This window comes from Pyrgilauda ruficollis, unplaced genomic scaffold (genome assembly GCF_017590135.1).
Source record: "Pyrgilauda ruficollis isolate IOZ18807 unplaced genomic scaffold, ASM1759013v1 scaffold9, whole genome shotgun sequence".
NCBI classification, from domain to species: Eukaryota; Metazoa; Chordata; class Aves; order Passeriformes; family Passeridae; genus Pyrgilauda; species Pyrgilauda ruficollis.
Window position 1 is genome coordinate 9,387,442 of NW_024531043.1, and position 20,541 is coordinate 9,407,982.

At 46.0% G+C, this 20,541-nt stretch overlaps 1 protein-coding gene across 5 annotated transcripts in view; it reads right to left on the minus strand.

The window, feature by feature from the left end:
* Positions 1–20,541, minus strand: part of KIAA1671 (KIAA1671 ortholog) — a 65,527-nt gene that overhangs the window by 10,013 nt on the left and 34,973 nt on the right. The window contains exon 1 of one of the 5 annotated variants that reach the window (XM_041488476.1): positions 10,754–12,006. The exons of 3 other annotated variants lie outside the window; for them this stretch is intronic. In XM_041488476.1, the coding sequence (XP_041344410.1) occupies positions 10,754–11,038 (285 nt within the window). In that variant the 5' untranslated portion in view covers positions 11,039–12,006. Of the gene's footprint in view, positions 1–4,165; positions 4,335–10,753; positions 12,007–20,541 lie in introns of those variants that run through there. One more of the 5 variants, XM_041488478.1, reaches the window with a different exon arrangement.

Genomic DNA, 20,541 nt, shown 5'->3' on the forward strand with positions numbered 1-20,541 from the left:
CTCTGTACAGTAATTCTCTGTACAATAATTACAATAATTGTTTTCCTGGGCAAATAAAGGATTCCAGAGGTTGGAGCTGACTCCCTGGTTTCAGGAACTCCATGCTGCTTTAATATTGTTCTTATCTCAAGTTGCACAGAGCTTCTCAAAGCACCTATGCAAGCACAAGGAATTGTGCTGGGAATGATATTTCATCCCCTCAAGCACAGCAGGCAAACATCAACTCCACTGCTCCTTTCCTGCATTTAATAAAATGATCCATTTTTTTCCCCCAAGCTTTCCTTGGAAGACATTCAAAATAAAATGCACAAATACATAAATAAATAAATAAGCACAGGGCCAGACACAAAAAGCTCTCTACAAACGGATGTAACATCCAAACCCAACCCAGGACAAACCACGGTGGGTTTGCTTTGTTTTACTGTGACCTCTCCTTTCCTGACTGTTTTTATTCCGTGATCTGCTGCTTTCCTAAGAAGGAATGAGTGGATCCCAGGCCCTAAGCTTTCCAGGGAGAGAAGTGGGTCAGTGCTGGCACCCCAGATTTGCAGCACACCAATGTCAACCCAGCCCAGCAGTTGTGCAGAGTTATTCAGGGAGCTTCAAGAGTTCCTGAAATTCTATGCTGGGAGCAGATAATTAACTGTTGGTCTCTTTCACCTTCATTACCCTGAAAAAATACAAACATGGCTTTCAGCTCCAGATCAGTTTTGCGTATCAAGATTTTATCTGACAGCAAATTACATGGTTTTCCACCTGCCCTTGGAAAAATCCAAGGATTTTTCTCTCTTTGTAAGTACCCCCTGCCTCTGACCCAATGAGCACAACATGTTGCTGGGACTAGAACAACTCTTTCTCTTCAGACAGCTCACACAAATAAACAGTAATTAAGAAATCCCATATTTAATATGCAGAATTCCTTCATATTATTGGGGGAAAAAAAGGAGAGATTGCATGTTTATTTGTTTCCTTAATTTTGTACACCTAAAGAATGCTGCCTTAAGACTATGAAACTATAAGAATAATTCAGCAGTGCTGACACCTGGCTACTGAAGAAGTCCCACAACACTTCCAGTTCTCATAATCAGTTCTTATTTCCCAGTGGCTACAGCCACTTAAGTCATGCTCTTTGCTGCTGACAAAGAGTTTGTGTATTTTCTTTGCATTAAAACAAAAGGCTCCACCATTTACTGTAACTGTCACCAAGCAAAGAAAATACAAAAGGCTCCACCATTTACTGCAACTATCACCAAGCACCTCAAAGTTAAAGACCAAGTTAAATTCTGTCAAACAGGCTTGGTTTGTGAATTACACGGAGCAGACGTTTCCTGCTTTTCATATTCCAGATGTTCCTGCAGCCCCAGAATTCACTGGTTCTTGCACTTTATATAATCATAGGATCTTAAGGTTGGAAAAAACCATCAAGAAGATGGAGTCCAACCTATCCTACATAGATATCTAAATAGAGATAAGTACATGAATGCCTGGAGGCGAGTTGAGCTCTTACATTTCCCACTCCATGCCAGGTACAAGATTCCAAATGCGAGCCAGGCACACGCTGCTTCCAACACGGGAGACAGTCTGGTATTTCCTAGAAACCACAGGGCATTTCCTTCTGCTTGGCTTGGCTGTATGTTTTGCCTTCCACAAATTCCCTCTGCAGCTTCCCAATCCCATGATTTGCTCCAGGGACTCCTGGGCTCAGCTCTCACCAGTGCCCACGGTACCTTTGGCTGGTGGCTGCCCTTCTAGGAAAGGCACTAACAAATACCAGTGGCTCTTCTCACTTCCCTCCCAACTGTCCAGGCTCATTCAGGGGATTATTTTCCACCTTGATGCTTATTATGAATTTTTTCCAATGCCAATCCCACATCATGAGTTACCCTATCCTTATAATCAATTTGTACAGTGTTTTCAACTGGGTACAACTAAAGACCATTACCTCTACACACGACACCATTTTATTTGCAACCACTCATGCTGTTTCTACTAGAAATTAGACTAAAAAGCTTAGAAGCAGGAACAGGAGGAGCAGAGGAGCAGCTTTTGTCGTGCTGCAGTGGGGAGCCCTTGTTTACACAGTGTGAGTTATCGGGGCTGTGGGGGCCGTGCAGGAGAGGTGTGGACAGCCCAGATAACAACGGCTCAGCAGCCACAGGAGTCAAGTTTAGATGCAAAGACACCACCCCTGTGAAGGCTCAGTAATACCTAACAACATTTTACACTGCTGCCCAGAATGACACCATTAGCAGAGTTGTTTCTGTGTGCTAAACCCAAAACAAGCCTGAAAAAGAAATAAAATTACTGCTTCTGAAGGCACTGTGAAGTAAAGTTCAATACAACAAACAAAGTCTAAATGTCAGGCATAAAACACTCCAAACTCCAAGAAATACAGAGTTCTCTGTGTTCTAAAGATTTTGTTGTATTCAGAACCATTTTTTCATTTTGCTTCTGGAGGAAGCTGCTTATTTCATGACGATCCTTCCTTGACAGACCCTTTCAACGCATACACTTTAAGGTGCCAAATGATTAATTAGAAAAAATAAATGCTCTCTAGGTACCAAGCAGAAAAATAAGGAGTGGGAAGAGGAGCTGATCCTCTCCTTGGCTGGTGGAGGAGGTGTTGGCTGGGGGCACCGAGAGCAGTGCAGAAAAGCAATTTATAGCCTGTGCAGCAGCTCAGAGGAGAGGGGGTGCTGAGGAAGGAAGTGACAACAAACCAGGAAGATTTTCCTTGCCAGAAGGTGATTATTAGCAAGAATGAAGAGTTTTAGCTTTTCTTTTGAAGATCTTTTTTCTATTATTGTCATCACACTCCTGAAAGACTCAAGGCAGCCAACACATGAAGCCAGGCAAGGTACAGACGTTTCCTCCACAAACAGAATACTCAGGAAACTGGAAAACAAATCATTCCAAAGGAAAAAAAGCAATAAAGAGGGGTCTGGTGACTTTTCAGCACACAAGATAAACCCAAATTAGAACTTTTCTAATTTATGATGACAGAAAAATCTCCCAAATCAAATAAAAGCCATGCCTGATCCAGGTTTCAAATGCTCTAAGTCTCCAAGCTTTGATGTTTAACTTCCCAATTCTTACACCAGGAGCTAGGGAAAAAATCTACTTAATTTTTCTATAAAATTAAGCAGCTGAGCTGTGTCCTGCTTTGCCTCTGGTTCTTCTAAAATGAGCCATTATGATTATGCCTCTTTCAGTCCTCCCTTGGAATTAAGCTGGGCTTGGCTACAGTCCAGGGCTGATTACTCCTGCAATTTCCCGTTCCTGAAAACGATGCACACACAACATTGGTCCCACCAGCCCCAAAATTACCCCTAACTCTGGGTCAATGCAGATATTTACGTGCAAAACCCTCCTGCACTGATGGGAAATGAAGACCTGGCACAGGAGGAGCACCAGCTCTGAGAGATCTCCTGAGTCAGAAGCTGCACAGACAGTTTCAAAAATATCTTTGTTTGCCAAGGAGCCCGAGACATCAGCCAGCCAAAGTGACAGCCCACAGCTTGAGTGTGAATGTTCAGAGCTAAATTCCACTGGCATGGATTGGGTATGAAGAGGAACTGCACAATGGAAGGAAGTTTTGACCATCTGCCTTGTTAATATACAACTCAGAGAAAAAATGGTGCTGATTTCTTGAAAAGGGCTGCTTTTTATTTTTCCCCCCATTTTCTCCTCTCCTTACTTTAATTCAAGAAGCAAAAAATGTGGTTAAATTGCCCCTTAAGTGTGACACTGCATTTTAGTAGAGCTCACAAGTTCTTACAAATCCCAAAAAGTATTCCAGCTGTTCCTCTGCAGCATGCGTGGAAGACAGCAATAGACCTCCACCTATTCATATTTTATGATATTATTTTGTAGTTGACTCTGCTTTGAATGGGATGCTGGGCTTGATGAGCACAAGAAGTCCTTTATAACCTAAATTATTCTACAATTACTCTAAGAATACAAAGGTCTAAGAGGTGAATTATATATTTTGGAGCACTAACAGAATTATCAGAACATAATATATCAGATTGAAACCAACTAACACTGAAAACCCCACCACAATAAGAGGGCTTATGGGTCACAGCCCACGGATTTTAATTTGGAAGTACCCAAATGCCAAGACAGCAAGTGGGAAGAGGATCCCAGGATTTCCATCTGTACTTACTATCCATCCAATGAATGCTGCCCATAAGGAGTAAGTCATGGCTCCAGCTCCTCTTAATTCCCAGCAATCAGGTGGGATTCAGACTGGTGAGATCAGCCAGCTCTGTGCTTTAATTAACTGCTGAATGGAGTCAGTGCCCAGGGGAATGCTCCAGGCCCAGGCAGCACCTTCTGCCCCCACCCTCCCTGCTGCAGCCCCAGATAAAGAGTTCCAGGAACTGCCCAGCTGAGCTCAGGGATGAGCTCCAGACCTCCAGCATGAGGGAAGGCTCCCCAGCCTTCCCCAGCCCCCCTGCCAGCACAACAGCCCCAAACAGGACAGCTCTGCCCCATCCCTGGAGAGCAGCCCCAAGAGCAGGGACAGAATTAAGGAAATTCATCCATCCAGCCTGACACAGCCACCTCCAGGATGGCCAGCAGGTGAGGAGATGGCAGTGAGTGGCTGTGGAGTCTGCTCAGGTGGAGCATCCCTCTGTGGGGTGTCCAGCTCTGGGGTCCCACCACAGGGAGGACGTGGAGATGTTGGAGTGAGTCCAGAGGAGGCTGTGAAGATGATTAGAGGGATGGGGCAGCTCTCCTGTAAGGAAAGGCTGAAAATTGGAGTTGTTCAGCCTGGAGAAGAGAAGGCTCCAGAGATACCTCACTATGGCCTTGCAGTATCTAAAGGGGCTCCAGAGAGCTGGGGAGGACTTTGGACAAGGGGGAATGGCATCCCACTGACAGAGAGCAGGTTCAGATTTGTGTCAGGAAGAAATGCTTCCCTGCCCAGGGCAGCTGTGGCTGCCCCTGGATCCCTGGAAGTGTCCCAGGGCAGGCTGGACAGGGCTTGGAGCAGCCTGGGATAGTGGAAGGTGTCCCTGCTCCGGGCAGGGGTGGAATGGGATGAGCTTTAACCCAGACCATTCCACAACCCCACTGGCCCTGGTGCATCCTGGGCTGGGCAGGACAAGCTGGTTTAATGTCAAAAACTGGAGCTGCTGCTGCTGCTGAATGCACAAGCAGTGCCTGGAGAAACACACGTGTGCCCCATGTGACTGTGAGCACTCACACAGCACATTCGGCTCTCTCAGATCCTAAGGAGCTCCACTGCTCTGCTCAAAAACCCTTTAAATAATGGATGTTTCCCTCTCCCATGGGCAGTGGAGTACGTTCCAGTCCCACAGTACCAAGCATCTCATAAATGCCATCAGGCCCGACAGCCTCCCTGTTGCTATGCAACCCTGGGCTGCCTTTCCATCTGAGTTTTCCCTGCCTCTTCCACAGGGATATGATACCCAACCACCAATTACATCCCTGATGCTAAAGCCTGACAGCATTTCCCTTACGAAACAGGAGTTGTTTTTAGAGGGTGACTGGTCTAATTCTCCCCCTTTTCACTGCTTCCCCATTGATGCACAGGACTGAATCCCAACCCTTTCTCCCTGGAAAGGCACAGCAAAAACTACACAGGTACTAAAGGAGCTCCAAGGGAGCTGGGGAAGGACTTTGGATAAGGATGTGGAGGGGAATGGTTTTAAACTGGCACAGGGCAGGTTTAGGTCAGATATTAGGAAGAAATTCTTGCTTGTGAGGGTGGTGAAGCCCTGGCACAGGCTGCAGCACCAAAGAGAGACCCGAAGTCTACCCTGCATTGATTCTGGCCACAGCAGAGAATGTGGCCAGATGAAGTTGGTTTTGCCAGAGGTCTGGATATAATCAAGCAGTGACATCAGCTCCCTGCTCCTGCAGTGACTCCTGGTGCTGTTATCCTCCTCATCCCACAGAGGATTTCAAAGACATTTGAGAGTTTGTCATTTTTTCTACCCTGCAAATCGAGCTGCTCTGCCTGGCTGTGAACGCTGAGCACACACAGGTCAGGTGGTTCAGGACAAGGCTGAAGATGGAGCAGAGTTTGACCCGATGTGCAAAAAGCAGACGAGAATCTAATTCTAAATATAAGCCCTGCTAGGGCTGAGTGAGCCACAACAGCACTTCCTCTGAGAGGTGGGAGTGTACAACACCACGGCACAGCAGAGGAACTAGCTGGGAACATCTTTAAAACCTCTCCTCTATCATCAGATTAAATTTCCTTTTCAGCCTCAGGCAGCCAAGCTGATAAGGAATGAACCCCTAAGAAAGCCAAGGCAGCAGGAAGGAGCCAGAGGCTGGGTCAGGAAGATCCTGAGCAGGGAGAGGGAATCCAGGCTCTCCCCAGGGCACGTGTAACTCCCATCAGAGTTAATAAAACCTGGAACAGGATCCCTCGACTTCAACACTGCAGGAGGCACAAGCCAGAACAAGGCAATTTCATTCTGGGATGCCAAGGAAGGGATAGATTTGCTTTTTTTTTTTTAAAAGCTGCGTAGTTGAAATCAACACCTCCTACTCCAAATGCTGCATTTCACAGCTCTTCTACACAGTTAACGTCTCTCCACATGAGACACAAGTTAAACTTCAAACAAACACTCCTGGGAAAAAAGCTCTCCTTAGATTAAAGCCTGGAATTGAAGATGTAGAGAAAGTGATAGGATTTCCTGACAACAAGTGAATAACAAACACGCTCGTTTCAACACACAGCTCAGGAGATGTTTTAGGAGACAGCAGTCAAAACACACACACAGTCACCCCCCAGTGAACGCCAGGAGTGTTTCCCAAAACTTTCACAATATTGCCAATTTCAATAAAAATGGATTGCCAGGATGGGGAGGTTGTGAGGGTGGGAGGCCTTGGCATTGTGTGCCCAGCAAAGCTGGGGCTGCCCCTGGATCCCTGGAAGTGTCCAGTATCCCAGGTTTTTCCAGCCTGGCCTTGCAAGGTGTCCCAGCCCATGGCAGGGAGTGGGACTGGGTAATTTTAAGCCCCCTTTCAACCCAAATTCTTCTGGGATTCTGATTCTGAGGCTTGCGTTCAGAGAAGTTTTTGTATGATACAATTTATTCTGAAAGCTGCCACTTACAGCGTAAAAAAAAAAAGAAAAAACAAGAGGCAGCAAGGTGGATGAGCGCGAAGTATCAGCTCTAAGTCTAAAATACGATAAAAGAAGAACAAATTCTGCATGGTAAAACCCAGCTCCTTGCAGTCAGCATAAGTGAAATCACAGAGTAAAGTCGTTTAAATAATTATTCCTGCCCAAATAATGAGAGAACAACAAAGGCAGCCACCAAATGTCCATCACTATGGGTTTCTGGCCCAGATTTATCTGCCAGCTACGTTCATGGCCTGTTAAACCAAAGAGAAGTTATTAAGAATGAAAAAGCAGGAACTGTTTCAGCACTGGCCCTTGTATCTTCATTAATTAAACTGAACAGCTTCACTCCTCCCCCCAGCCCCAAACAAGACAAACAACTCATTTTTAAAGCCTGCTTGCTGCAAACTTGCTTCCCCCTACCCTAACAGCTCCCTGGGAATTTAAAGATTAAATTTAAAGATTAAAATTCCATTTACTGATAGTGCCAAAATATTATTTTTGAGAACAACTCACTGTGTTCTCAGTGAATATTAGGGCAGAACAATTCAGCAACTATTCACCGTAGGGCCTGTACCTATTCCAAGTTCAGAATCAAAGTGCCAGCTTGTAGTAATTTCTCTTTACAAATCATTTGTTGAAGGATTTTCACCACAAAGGATAAACTTTTTGCAGATAGATTAGGGTACAGCATAACAGGCACTGCAGGTCAAAGCTCTTTTATAAGCAGAGACACAGTCCCAGGTGAATGCAGGTGAGGAACTCAAACCAGGACCCTGCCCTGCTCCAGAAAGGGATCCTGTTTGATGGGAGAAGGCAGGGTCCACCAGCTTTCCCCAGCAAAAAGCTGTACAAGCTTAGAATGAAACATCTGGCAAGATTAATAAAAACTAGGATGGGAATTTCAACCTCTAGCAAGGAAAGGGCTGTAGGATGCAACAAAAACCCTCAAAAGGACAAGTGCCCTCCCAGCACATCTGGGACACATGCATCGAACAAATCACTCCACTCCCATCTTTATTTTGGAATTAAAAACTGAGTCCAAACTAAGTAATGGTAATGCTGCCAGATGAATTTTGAATGAAAACAACATTTTCTTTGACTACCCAGTACACCAAAAGCAAACCACTCCTATATGCACTTAGGTGTTATTTTTAGCACGTATCAGAGCAATTTAGGTAAAACACATCGACCACTCTCAGCCCCAGAATTCATCTTTCCTGTTCTGTGTGAAACACCTCTGAGGTTTTCCATGACTTTTTTTAGCAGTGTAAGTGGAGCCAAGGGAATCAAACAGCTTGCCCTGGTTTCATTGTATGGCAACAAACCTCGAGACCTAGAACAGTGCTGGCTGTGAAACCAGATCTCACACCTAGAATAGAACCATGACCGATAGACCCTGATTAAATCTGAGGCCATGTTTAATGCATGTATCTCTGCTCCTCTTACAAAGACACCAAGCTGATGACATGAGATGAAAATGGACAATTAACTCCATCAAAACACCTGAAAGAAAAATCAGCTTCTATTTAAAAGGTCTCACTGCAAAGCAAAAACTTCTGCAAGCTCAGCTATGGATTCGCAGATGTGAGGGTGAAGAAGTTTACTCACACTGACTTAAATTGTGCTGCCTGAGTTGAATTTGGAGAGCTTTCTGTGCTTTGTGTGATGCCAAGTTCTCCACCAGTAGCCACCAGTGGCAGCAGGGAAGGGAGCTGGAAGCCCCTGGCTGTGTCAGGCAGGAGTTCATGGGCACGGCTGCTCCTTCTTTAAAAATTCCATCAGCCCTGAGTGACTGCTCTACACTACAGCCCCAAAGCAGCACAGAAGTCAGTTTACATGAATTACACACTTTTTACTCATTCCATAGTTTTTTTTCCTAGCACAATGTCAGTAGTTCCAAGGACTAAGACAGGACCCTCTTGCGATCAGGTAAAAAAGCACCAGCTCCAGGTCTGTATTCAGCAGTTGTTTGCCACAGACACAATGGCACCAACCACAAACTTCTCGGAGTGCTCAGTGCTTAAGTTTGAGCCCAAGTGAAACCAAATTCCCACATAAAGCCAAGCACAAGCAGAATTCCTGCTGAAACAGAGGAACAGCAGCTCCAGCACTGTCACCAGTGACTTAAGTGAAAAGGTCACCCCACGTCTCCTGATTTCTGCTCCGTAAGCAGTGCTGTGTAGGACAGCAGAACATTTGTCCTCTGCAGGTTTCACATTCCCATTTTTCACCCTTCTTCTACACGAGTTGTTCATGCAGATGATCCCAATAAATCTAAAGCACCAGCTTAAAAAAAAAGCCAAGAGAACTTCACCATGCTAACACTGTAACAGTGGTTACCAAATATTTTCTTCTTCATTCTTTTGTGCTTACTTGACACTATTTTCTTTCCCAGTCTGTCCAAACAGGACATGGATAGCAAGCTGGGACAGAAATGCTCTACCCAGTGCTGATAGAGAGCAGTGGAAAGAGCCATATTCAAACACCACACCTGCCCAAGGAATGCAGCGTCACCTGCGCTCATTCCCTGAGCAAACCCCGCCAGAGCTGCCTGTGTTTACACTTCACAGTGAGTAACTGTTTTGTTTAATAATAAAAAAAGAAAACAAAACATTTTAGCCACTTCAGAGAGTTTGGATTTACCCACATGTTGGCACCAAGGCTTGGGGCCCCTTTCCACACAACTCAACCACAGTCACTGGTCCAACACTGGGCTCAAATCACCAGTTTCAGGTACAACTCAAACCACTGGTTTGAGCTCCTTTCCATGGAACAAACACCAGAATAAACCAGATTTGCTTCCCTTTCACTCCCTATCACCCCAAACCTTTGCTGCTTTGCAGGATGTGCCAGAACTAGAATTGGGGGTGTCAATAACAGCCAGGAAGATCACGGCAGCTGCAGCCCTGAGGAAACCAGCCTCTCCTTCACCCTTCTGCCATGCCATGGAATACAGACAGTCCATCCTGAAAATAACCTGGAGACCATGGAAAAGGGCTCTGTCTGGCACAGAACTGTGGAGAACCAAGTGCTCTTCACCTTTCCATTGCTCCCAGGAAGTGCACCTTGCCTCTGCCACGCCACAGCCTTCACAAGTCACATTGACCCTACAGCTACTACAGCATGACAAAGTAGGAAGCACTCTGAGAAAAAAACACCTATTTCTCAATAAAAGGAGGAAATAATTATCATTTACATTGCCTGCACAGTGACAGCACTTAACACTCTTCTTCTGACAAATTTAGCTTCAGGCATGTTTTACTAGAAAATCACAAATACTGAAGCACACCCAAAGCCATGCTGGCCTATGCTGGGGAACTGACCAACACCAGCCCAGTTGCAGCTTAACTTTCTAATTTCAGACCAATACGTGTCCTACCTTACTGGCTTGCTTCAAAATCAACCACATTTTTCCCATTCCCCAAACCTCGATTCCCTGGCAAATGAAAACATCCACCTGTGCTGCAGGAAGAAAGCAGCTGGGAGCAGACAGACAGACAGCACTATCTGGAGGTGTTTTGGGGGCTGTTTTTAGATGGAAAAGCAGACAGGAGGGAGGTTTTGTTAGGAGATAAAATGCTGCAACAAACCCGAGGGTTTGCACTGAATTCTCTCCCTTGAGGGTCTCAAAAAGGTGCTTACAAGCTCGGGGGGCTCTGAGCTGGGCTGCCTCTTCCTCAGAGAGGAAAACCTCTGCTGACTCCGCACTGAAAACCTTCGGAAGGACTCTCTGCTCCGGGATGCAAAGTGCCTGAAGGAAGAGGTTCTCTTGAAGGGAGTCCTGGTGCCACCTTCCCCTCCACTCCGCTCATGAGCCACCGCAGTAGTGACTAAATTTAGTGCTTCCTGCAAGGATCTCCGCACTGTGCCCATCCACTGGGTCATGTGAGTTTGTGCCACTGTCAGTTTGTCTCCAAGGTAATCCATTTTTTTTTTCCAGCAGAGATGGAATATCAATATTCAGTAGCAATTAAAATATATTCTCCTTAACAACCCTGATTTATTTTGCGAAATGTGATTCCGTGTATAAAGTATTTCCAGCTAAGGTAAACAGCATTGCACTATCACCCTCAGCATATTCCTAAAATTAAATAACCAAAGATGTGAGGTGGGAGATTGGTATTTGTCAAGTAGGAAAAAATAAAAGACTTTTCCTACTTACAATCGGCTTTGCAGAGTTCCATCAAAATATGTTTAATTCAGCCATGTTAAAGAGATAAATCAATGTTTAAATCCTGACACAGTCACTTGAAACGAGTCCATTTGCAAGCAGAGAATTAGGTTTTCACTCTCTCATTTCAGAGCAGGAAAAGCAACTCCCTTTTGCAGCCAAGTTTTTGTTCTGCTGTAAATATCAGAAGGATAAAACAAATCTTATTCTCCTGGCTCGGCCACTCGACAGGTGAGAGTACATTGACCAAAGTTCTGGTGCTCCTATACAATCCATTTAGCAGCAAATCGATTAGATCTTCTAAACAATAAATCCAGCTTCTCCTCAGAAAACTCTGCAGCAGGGTGTCAGCAGCAGAATCCCCTCCTCACCATCCTTGCTGCCTTCGGAGCCATCCTGGAGCTCTCCCCGGCAGAACTGCGGAGCGCAGCCGGGGGAGGCTGAAGGGGAAGAAGCGTGTCCAGCCCTCCCCGCGGGGCTGCTCAGAGCCTGCCAAAAGAGCTGCTGGATGACATCAGCTCCTCTGCTTCCAGGGGGGCTCCCAGCCCAGGGACAAACACACGGACTGTCCCCGCTGCTCCTCTCCTCTCACATGGCTCTGGATGCACAGCTGTTTGCAGCCCGGCTGCCTCCCAGGCAGGCTCTGCCACGCTCCCGGCACAGGCACACCAGGTTACCAGCAGAACGCTGCTGCCTCTGGAATGCCTCCTCTCTGTCCCTGTGCTCCGGGGAGGAAACAATGAGGAGGTGACCAGCCGCAGAGGTCTGCCCAAGGAAGGATCTGGGCTGGGCTTTATTATAGTACAGGCAGGGTTCCCATGGCAACGCAGGGAACAGCATCTGCTGGCTCCGGAGCAGGCAGGAGTTGCACAGATCTATTGGAATGATTCATAGTTTGCATACGTCACGTGGACTTACTGATTTTAACCCTTCCTGGGGAACGTGGCTCTGCCAGGGAATGTCTCACACCCACACCAGAAGATTCCCGCTGGGAATCCTACACCGAACACCCTGGTCCTGCTGCTCGACGGGCACCTGGGCAGCGCCAGCACCTGTACCTGCTTCACTGTGCCATTCATGGCCTCAAAGAGGACACGTCCCAGCCACTGACTGCTATCAGCACAGGATAATGATTAAGCCAGAGGCTCAAACCAAAGCTGAACAGGTCTGACCATTGGAAGCTGGTTTTTTCCACATTTCTACAGCATTCCCTGTTGTGAGGAATGGCTCCATGTCTTTGCTAAGCTCTGCTCCCTTCCCTTCTCCATGCTGGGAGACCATGGGGCTGGTACCACAAACCCATAATGACTGAGGGCAATGAGAGAACCCCAGGTGTCACCAGCCATGGAACCCTGGGAACAGCCCACTTGGGAGGACAGCAGGAATAAAAGCTTTGAGTTTAAATCAATAAATCTCAGTTTATGACGTAAGTTTGGACTTAAAAGTCCAAAGTCAAGCCGTGACTAGTTCAGGACCAAGGGGAAAGAGGCAGACAGGCAGGTTGGGAGCTGCTCACTCTCTTGTTTGTTCAAGGGGGTTTGTGGCTGTTGCTTAATTTGCCATACAAAGTACCATGAACTTACATCACCCTCTGCTCCTCTGAACTATCCAGGAAGAGATTCAATGGAACAAAGAATTTCTAGATAACATTTGATGCAATGCTTCTTGCGTAAGGTTCACTGTATCAGAAATGTGCCTTGCAGACATGCATGAACCCAAGATACCCTGAGGAAACAGGATGCCTTCCCTTTTAATCCCTGTTTTTAGGAGCTCAGCTCCACCAACCTGTAACTTATCTCCAGGAAAAACTTCAGCGACAACTACATAGCATTCCCTAACTTATTCTCATTTCTGAATGTATTTGTCTTGAACATTTGCAAATTAGCAGCCTTATAAACGCCCTCAGTAATCAAAGAAAATCCAGCCAACAGGGAAAACCCATTTTTTCCCCCCTCACACAGCTCTTCTCTTAAAGAGCTACAGGGTTAATTTGTATGGAAATGAAAAGAGATAGTTTTGACCAGATTCCCCAAGAGCAGGGTGTTTCTTAGATTTGTAAAGAAATAGGAAAAAAATAAATTTATCTACCAGAGTTATGGATAATGCTTCACGAACGTTGGAGATCCTGCATCCAAGGCTGAAATTCAAGACTTACTGCACATTTTCATGCTGTTAAATTGAAGTGTGATATTTCAAACATCTGTGCCTTTGCAAGTGCAGCTCTGTGCCTGCTGCAGTGCAGGGATTGTGCACGGGGCACTCTGCCATTCCAGAGGGTTTCAGGCTCCATCTGATGCAGGAGCCCCTGAAATAGCAGCCCAAGAGCTCTGCCTGGAGCTGCCATGTGAGTTAGTCAGCAGCTCCTTCACCTCACCAGGACGGGCAGAGCAGAACATAAATTTAACTCCCCATCTGGAATATCACCTGGGGCAAACAGGAGGAGAGGCAGAGCCAGATTTCACCCAGGATGCACAGAGCAACGCGTTCCTACAGCTCGCTGCAAGGACTCCTCACATGTGCATGGAACTTGAAGGATCTGAAAATGCTCTACAGAATATATTCCACTTTTTTATTATACCTCCCCTGAAAAAGAATGTTATACCAAATATACCATTTTTGTCCTCAGAAGATTGGAAAACTGCTGATTTGAGTCCTTCTGCAATACTAAATTTAGGATCTTCTGGCACCACGTGAACACACTACTGGGTATTGAAGCATCTAAATTACTGCTTAGATTTACACCTCAATTAACATCAGGGCAAAATGCTTTGGAGAACAATCCAGATGCACCTTCACCATCAAATTCAAGTAGTCAGAGATTCTTCTAGCACTTCAGCTAAACTTGCAGGGGAGTGGAACAAGATGACTTTGAAGTCCTTTCCCTTGGAGGCCGTGGGCACCTTCCACTGTCCCAGGTTGCCCCAAGCCTCATCCAGCCTGGCCTTGGACACTTCCAGGGATGCAGGGGCACCACAGCTTCTCTGGGCACCCTGTGCCAGGGCCTCACCACCCTCCCAGGGAAGGATTCTCTCACTGGCCCCCAGCCCAGCGGTCCTGGCTGAGTGAGGTTTTGTTCCTGAACAAGAACAGCACAAGATGATCTTCTGCCCTTGACAAATCCGAGTGATTATCTCACTCTGGGGCTGTCAGGGATCTGCAGCTCCAGAAAACAGAGCACACACACACACAGCTACCCAAACTGCATGACTAATTACCTCAGTATAAATGGGACCTCGTTATTCAAACATTGCTGGATACTTCCATTATTAACATCTATTCCACCTACAGCTCAAAAACACAACCCTGCACAAAGGCCTAACAACCCTTGTTTCTCCCCTTATTCACTAGAAAACAAAATTCCATGGTTACATTATATTTTCCAAAAGCCTCTTACAGCTCATTTGGAGCCTCACCTGCTCTCAAATACATGTAATTACGTTAATGACTCTGTGGGATTGCAAGGTCAATTTAAAGAAGGCCAGCAAGCAGCAGAGCACAGAACACACAGCCCAGGAGGGGCAGGTGGGACTTGCAGCCTTTCCATGGGTGTGAATCCTTCCAGCCCATGGGGTTCCTCTGCCACCAGCTCCACCCCAGCACCATGGAATGGGGAAGGAAACCCAGCTGAAGACCCGCCAAGACACCTGGGATCAGTTTTCACCTCAACTGGGTCCTCTGAAGGATCCTTTGCCAGCAAAGCAGGTGAGACAGAAGGATGGGCAACCTTAGTCTGGACTAAGTGTGACAACAGCTTCTGCTCTTGTGGCAACTTCAGTCAGGAATTCACTCTCTGATGGGCTCCTCCTATCACCCCTCCCACCCATCACTCCAGTCAGCAATTAGCATTAATTCAGGCATTTCCAAAGGGTTTTCTCTGAGCCACCATCCCACCTACAAAGAGCAGGCCCCAGCACTTGTGAGGACCATGGGCAGCTCCAGTCCCACCTTGTGACACTCCCAGGAGCAGAGCCTGCCCTTGTAAGGTTGTCCCAGCCCTGCATTCCACACCAACTCTCCTTCTGCTTCATTAGTAAGAGAACTCAATTTAACCTCTTCTGTTTGGCACGATGGACTGTTTAAAGATGCAGCACTGGGCTGGGCTTGGTTGCATGGCTCCAGACTAAATTACTCTTGGGCTCCTCAGACATGACAAACAACTCATGGTTTTACAGGCTCCTTGTTTTTGCCTCTGTATTCTGTGTTTTGCCAATGGAATTGTCACATTCCAAGAAGGAGCAGCAAGCATTCCTAACTACAGCCTGAATTTCTCAAGTGCAACACCCCCATCATGAAGATTTTGCCACGTCATCTTCCAATTCTCATTTAAAGTAAAAAGGAAATGCTTGGCTGCACCTCTGGCAGAGAGAAACCAAAGCTCAACAGCTGGAGCAGAGGATCTGCTCCATGGCAGACACCCAGCTTGCCACCATCCCAATCCAGGAATTCCCAGGACACTTAAAACCACCAAGGCCTTTTGTCTTTGGCTGTGTTATCTGTTTTGTTTTTGTGGATTTTTTAAAAAATTTTCATGGTGATATAATAATGCAATTCACTGAGATGCCCAAACGGCCTCACCTGTAGACAGGCACTCCACAGTCAAAAAGAAAAAGGGAAAAAAACAAGAGAGGAAAGAGTGGAATGGATGGAGTGTTTTAACACAAGGACTTTGGACAGTGTCCATACAGAGAAATCTCTTTTGTAAGCTGAAACCCCAGGTATCTCAATATTTACACCAAATATTTGGTTTTGAGTCCTACTTTCGTTTTCTACTGAAATTAAGCAAGTTACACTCACAGCTTCAGCCCTAATTAATAGTTATTCACAATTTTGGACAACTTGCAGAGAGACCTTGGTGTTAAAGGTGTTCCCCTTGCACATACCATCTACAAGAGGCTGAAATTCCATTTCCATATTTTTCCTTCTGCTAGGAAATTTTAAAAGCCCCCAGAGGCCTCACAAACCAGTGAATAAGGTGAGGCTGTGAAAGCAACAGGTTCTACATCAATATTGGGAAAGTTTACACAAGAACACACCGATATGGGAGGTTTTTAAAGAAAGGTGTAAAAGCATTTCATAAAAGAGCCCATCAATGGCTACATTAAAAAGTCTTTTTTTAAAGAGAAGAAAAGTAAAACAGAAAAAAAATTAGATCTGCAGTCCTTCTTTTTCTTACTGTAGTACCCTTGTGATAAAGAAACACATTAATAGTTTTCATGACTGAACAAATGCTCCACATACCTGTTTATACCTGCCAGAGTAATTTTTCCATTCTACTGCCACAGTGATCCTTGACAGGATCAGCAAAAAAATGAACTTTCCCATTTTATTTGTAATGAAAAAGTCATCCATCCTTTCTCTGCCCAGGATTCTGGGCACTTTTGCAGTAGCATGTAATTGTTTCAAGATTAATAAAAATCTGTAAATAAATGTAACTGTGAAATAAGATTTTTACTCCAAGATTTTAAACAATTTAAATGCAACTACCAGTCATAACTGCAACAACTAAAACACAACAGTATTTCAGAAAATGCCAATTGTTTTGTCTCCCAAACTAGGTATCTCCTGAACCCAAGCAAGGCCCAGTTAAACATCCTGAACATACACAGCTTTTGTGCCTTGAATTGTTTCAGTGTAAAACAAAGCTATCAATGTTAAAGCTGAGGAAACCAGCTAAAAATACACGAGGTTGTTTGCAAACCCATGTCCATAATCCTGCAGCACTTCCCTTCTAGCTCAATGGAGGAGGAAAAACTGAAAAAACAGAAACAGGAAATTCCTACAGCACAAATACGCTGGGAAGGACTAAACCAATTTTCTTTACATTTGTTTATGTCTAGGGGTCAAGCCAAGCAAAAGATGGATGGCTACAGGTTGTTTTTAATTTGTACAAACAAAAATCCAGGATGAAGATGTCTGCAGTGGATCTCCCTGCCACAGGGAGGGAAAACAAAGTAATGCCACAACCAGGGCTCTCCTGGGAAGTCCAACTCCATCACTTGACCCAATGGACATGTTAAGCACAGATAACCACAAAACATCTTTAAAAGAGATTTCTGGAGCACAGAACAAGGTCTAAAATATCTTCACCTGCTGAACTTTTCTCCCAGGGCACACAGGGTGAGTGGAGTGCACACAAATAAGCAGAACACGCTGCTCCTGCTCCACACCTGCCTGAGGAGATGTCAGAACATTTGTTCTCCTCACTGAGGGTGCTCAGGAAATCTCCGACTACTCAGGGCTCAGATCTGACTCACAAAATTCAGAGAACGCTCTGGAGGAAGAGGGTTTTTTTTTTTTTAAAGCAAGGGATTTCCTTCTTCAAAGATCAGTAAGAAGGAACTGCTTCTGAACCCATTCCAGCTGCTCCCGGTGTGATCACACACTGCCCAAGGCCTGTCTGAACACTGCTCTTCCATCTTCTCCCTACAAAACACCACTCCATGTGTCTTCCACTCACATCAGGCACTGCTTGATGGCAGTAAATTGACCAAACAGCAGCTGTAAGTTAATACAATAATTCTTTCACCCATTTTAGCCCACTTGATGATGAGAACAGGATTTATTTGAGATGGCTGTATAACCCTGAGTGCACAACCTTCCTTTACTTCCAGGTCTCTCTGTTCTTACTGACTCCTCCTCCTCCTCCTCCCAGACCCAGCACAACAGCCCCATGCCCCCACATTCCCCAGGACATGGACAGCACTCAATCCTTTCTGCCTCCCCTTAGGTGCCAGGGATTTATTGCTCTCCACCATGAATCACTAAACCAAACACTACATTTTTCCAAGCTTTGTTCAGGCTCCAGATTTCCCTGAAGTTACACTTTAAGAACACCTGTGCCCTGCAGTACAAATCCTGTGGTATCCTGAGGAAAGTCCTCTACAAAGAGCTACTTTCCCTGTGCTCAAGCAGCTCCCTAAAATCACCATTTCCTTTCAGCACAGTAAACACACACTGGCTGCATGAACAACTCACCACTGCTGAAGGGACAGGAACAATAGTGGGAACTTGGCTGTCTCCCAGTATCAGCAACACGGACAACAGCTTGGGAAAGCAGGAACTGAGTCAAAACAGCTTTAGATCAAAATATTAGGAGGGAGGCAGTGAAGTTACCTCTGCTTTGTGTGTGTAAATGAGGTTTAACAATTCCCTTTAGCATCGTGTCACAGCATGGTTTGGGTTGGAAAGGACCTTTTAACATCATCCTTGCCATGGGCAGGGACACCTTCCACTATCCCGGGTTGCTCCAAGCTCTGTCCAACCTTACCTTGGACACCTTGCCATGGGCGGGACACCTTCCACTATCCCAGGTTGCTCCAAGCTCTGTCCAACCTTGCCTTGGACGTTTCCAAGCAGCCCCAGCTTCTCTGGACAATCTGTGCCAGGGCCTCACCACTCTCACAGGGAAGAGCTTTTTCAGAAGCATATTCACAATTCCAGATTTAAAATAAGGGGAGTGAGAGCAGGCACAGTCAGCCACACTTCCAGCTACTCTGAACCTGGAACAACACAGTCACTACAAAAAAATGACCAGGTCTATAAATGATTACATCTTACTCAATGAAAGCCTTATTGCGACAAGTTAACCTAGAATGTGCTATTCCATGTGAGCACTTTATGGTAAATTAAACTTAATACCACACCTCATTAGAACAAACTGCTGTGCCCTGAGCACGTGTCCTTGGACTGGGAGCAGGGATGTGGCTGTGGGCCAGCAGCGCTGCGTGGTGGAACAGCACTCCCTCGTGTTCCCACTGGGAACGGGGCTCCTCAGCCAGGCTGACCTGTCTGCCTGCTCTCAGCAATGCCACACACACCACAATTCCCCTTCCACAGCAGCAGCCAGGAACTGGGGAAATGCCTGTCCAGATTTTCCTGTGCAAGGGCGTCATTTACCCAGGTTATCGAGAGGTAACCCAGGTTATCTGCTCCAGCTGGCACCAGGAGAGCAGACACCTGGGTAGGAGGGGTTTTTAACTCTTTGGAAGAAACATCCCCACCACTAAAAGCAAATCCCACAAGGGGAGAACAGCACAGTCCACAGGAACTTTCCAGAAGTGCAGAGAGAGGGAAGGCACAGCACACCAGCACAGAGCCTCTTCCCTCCCTCAGAGCAGGGATAACCCCCTTGAGAGCAGGGATAACCCCATTGAGAGCAGGGATAATGCCCCCTCAGAGCAGCATGATCATCCCCCGTGGCTCCAGACAATGATTTCAGTTTCCTTCCATCACCAACCCACCTCCTCTCACAGTGACACGTCAGGACAGTGGTTATTAACCAGCTGCCGCTTCCTTCAGAGTCACCTGACAAAACACATCAAAACTACTCTTTAAAGGTAGCAACCAAAATCTTGTCAAAACAAACTCTAAATCTTACTTCTTCTTTAAAAACCCCAATTTTCTTTTGATTTTGCAATTGTTCAATTCATGACTATCAATAAAGAACAAGGTCTTTTTAAACCATCACAGTGCTGCAGAGGAACGTTTTATTTAAAATAAGCATGTGCTTTGAGTGCTTTCAGGATGTAGCATTTCTTTGCTGTTCGAAAAATGACAAGTGCCAGACTGGGAAAAAAACTGGTCCACCAGGACTGGTACCAGCATGGGCAGCAGACCCACCATCACACCCATTCCAGAAAGCTAAAATTGAGCAGTGAACCAGAGCAAGAATTGCTGACAGCTGAGAAGGCCAAGGACAGGAACAGAACCACCAGAGATCAGTAGAGGTTTTGTCCACCAGGAAGCACAAAAACCTGGCTCTTGGACAAAGGGCATTGGAACAGGAAACCCCAGAGCTGTGGCTGCACACCTGGCACGACCAGTCTGACCCTGTGACTGAAAGGCCATGGAGCTGCACCTACAGGACTTCCTGTGCAAGCCAGACCTAAAGGTGTCTTCTACCAACTGCAGCAGAGCTCCTCACCAGCTGGAAAAGGGGTGATGGATCCCCCATGCACACTGGAAAATATTAAAATATATACAAGCTGTGGAAAAAAAAATGTATGTTTCAATGGACACAAAGACACTGCTCAGAAACCCAGAGGTGTCACCCAGCCACAGGACACAGATGTGTGGTGGTCACACCATTGCACACGGGCTGGGGCAGACCACAGACCCTGCTGTGCTCAGAAAATGCTGTTTGTCACAGCCAGACACGTCCTGCCCAAAGATCAGGAGAGCAATCAGCAAGGAATTAGCAGAGAGCTGGCACTGAGTGGGTCCAAGGATGTCCCCCAACTCCACCACTGCAGGAGTAAAG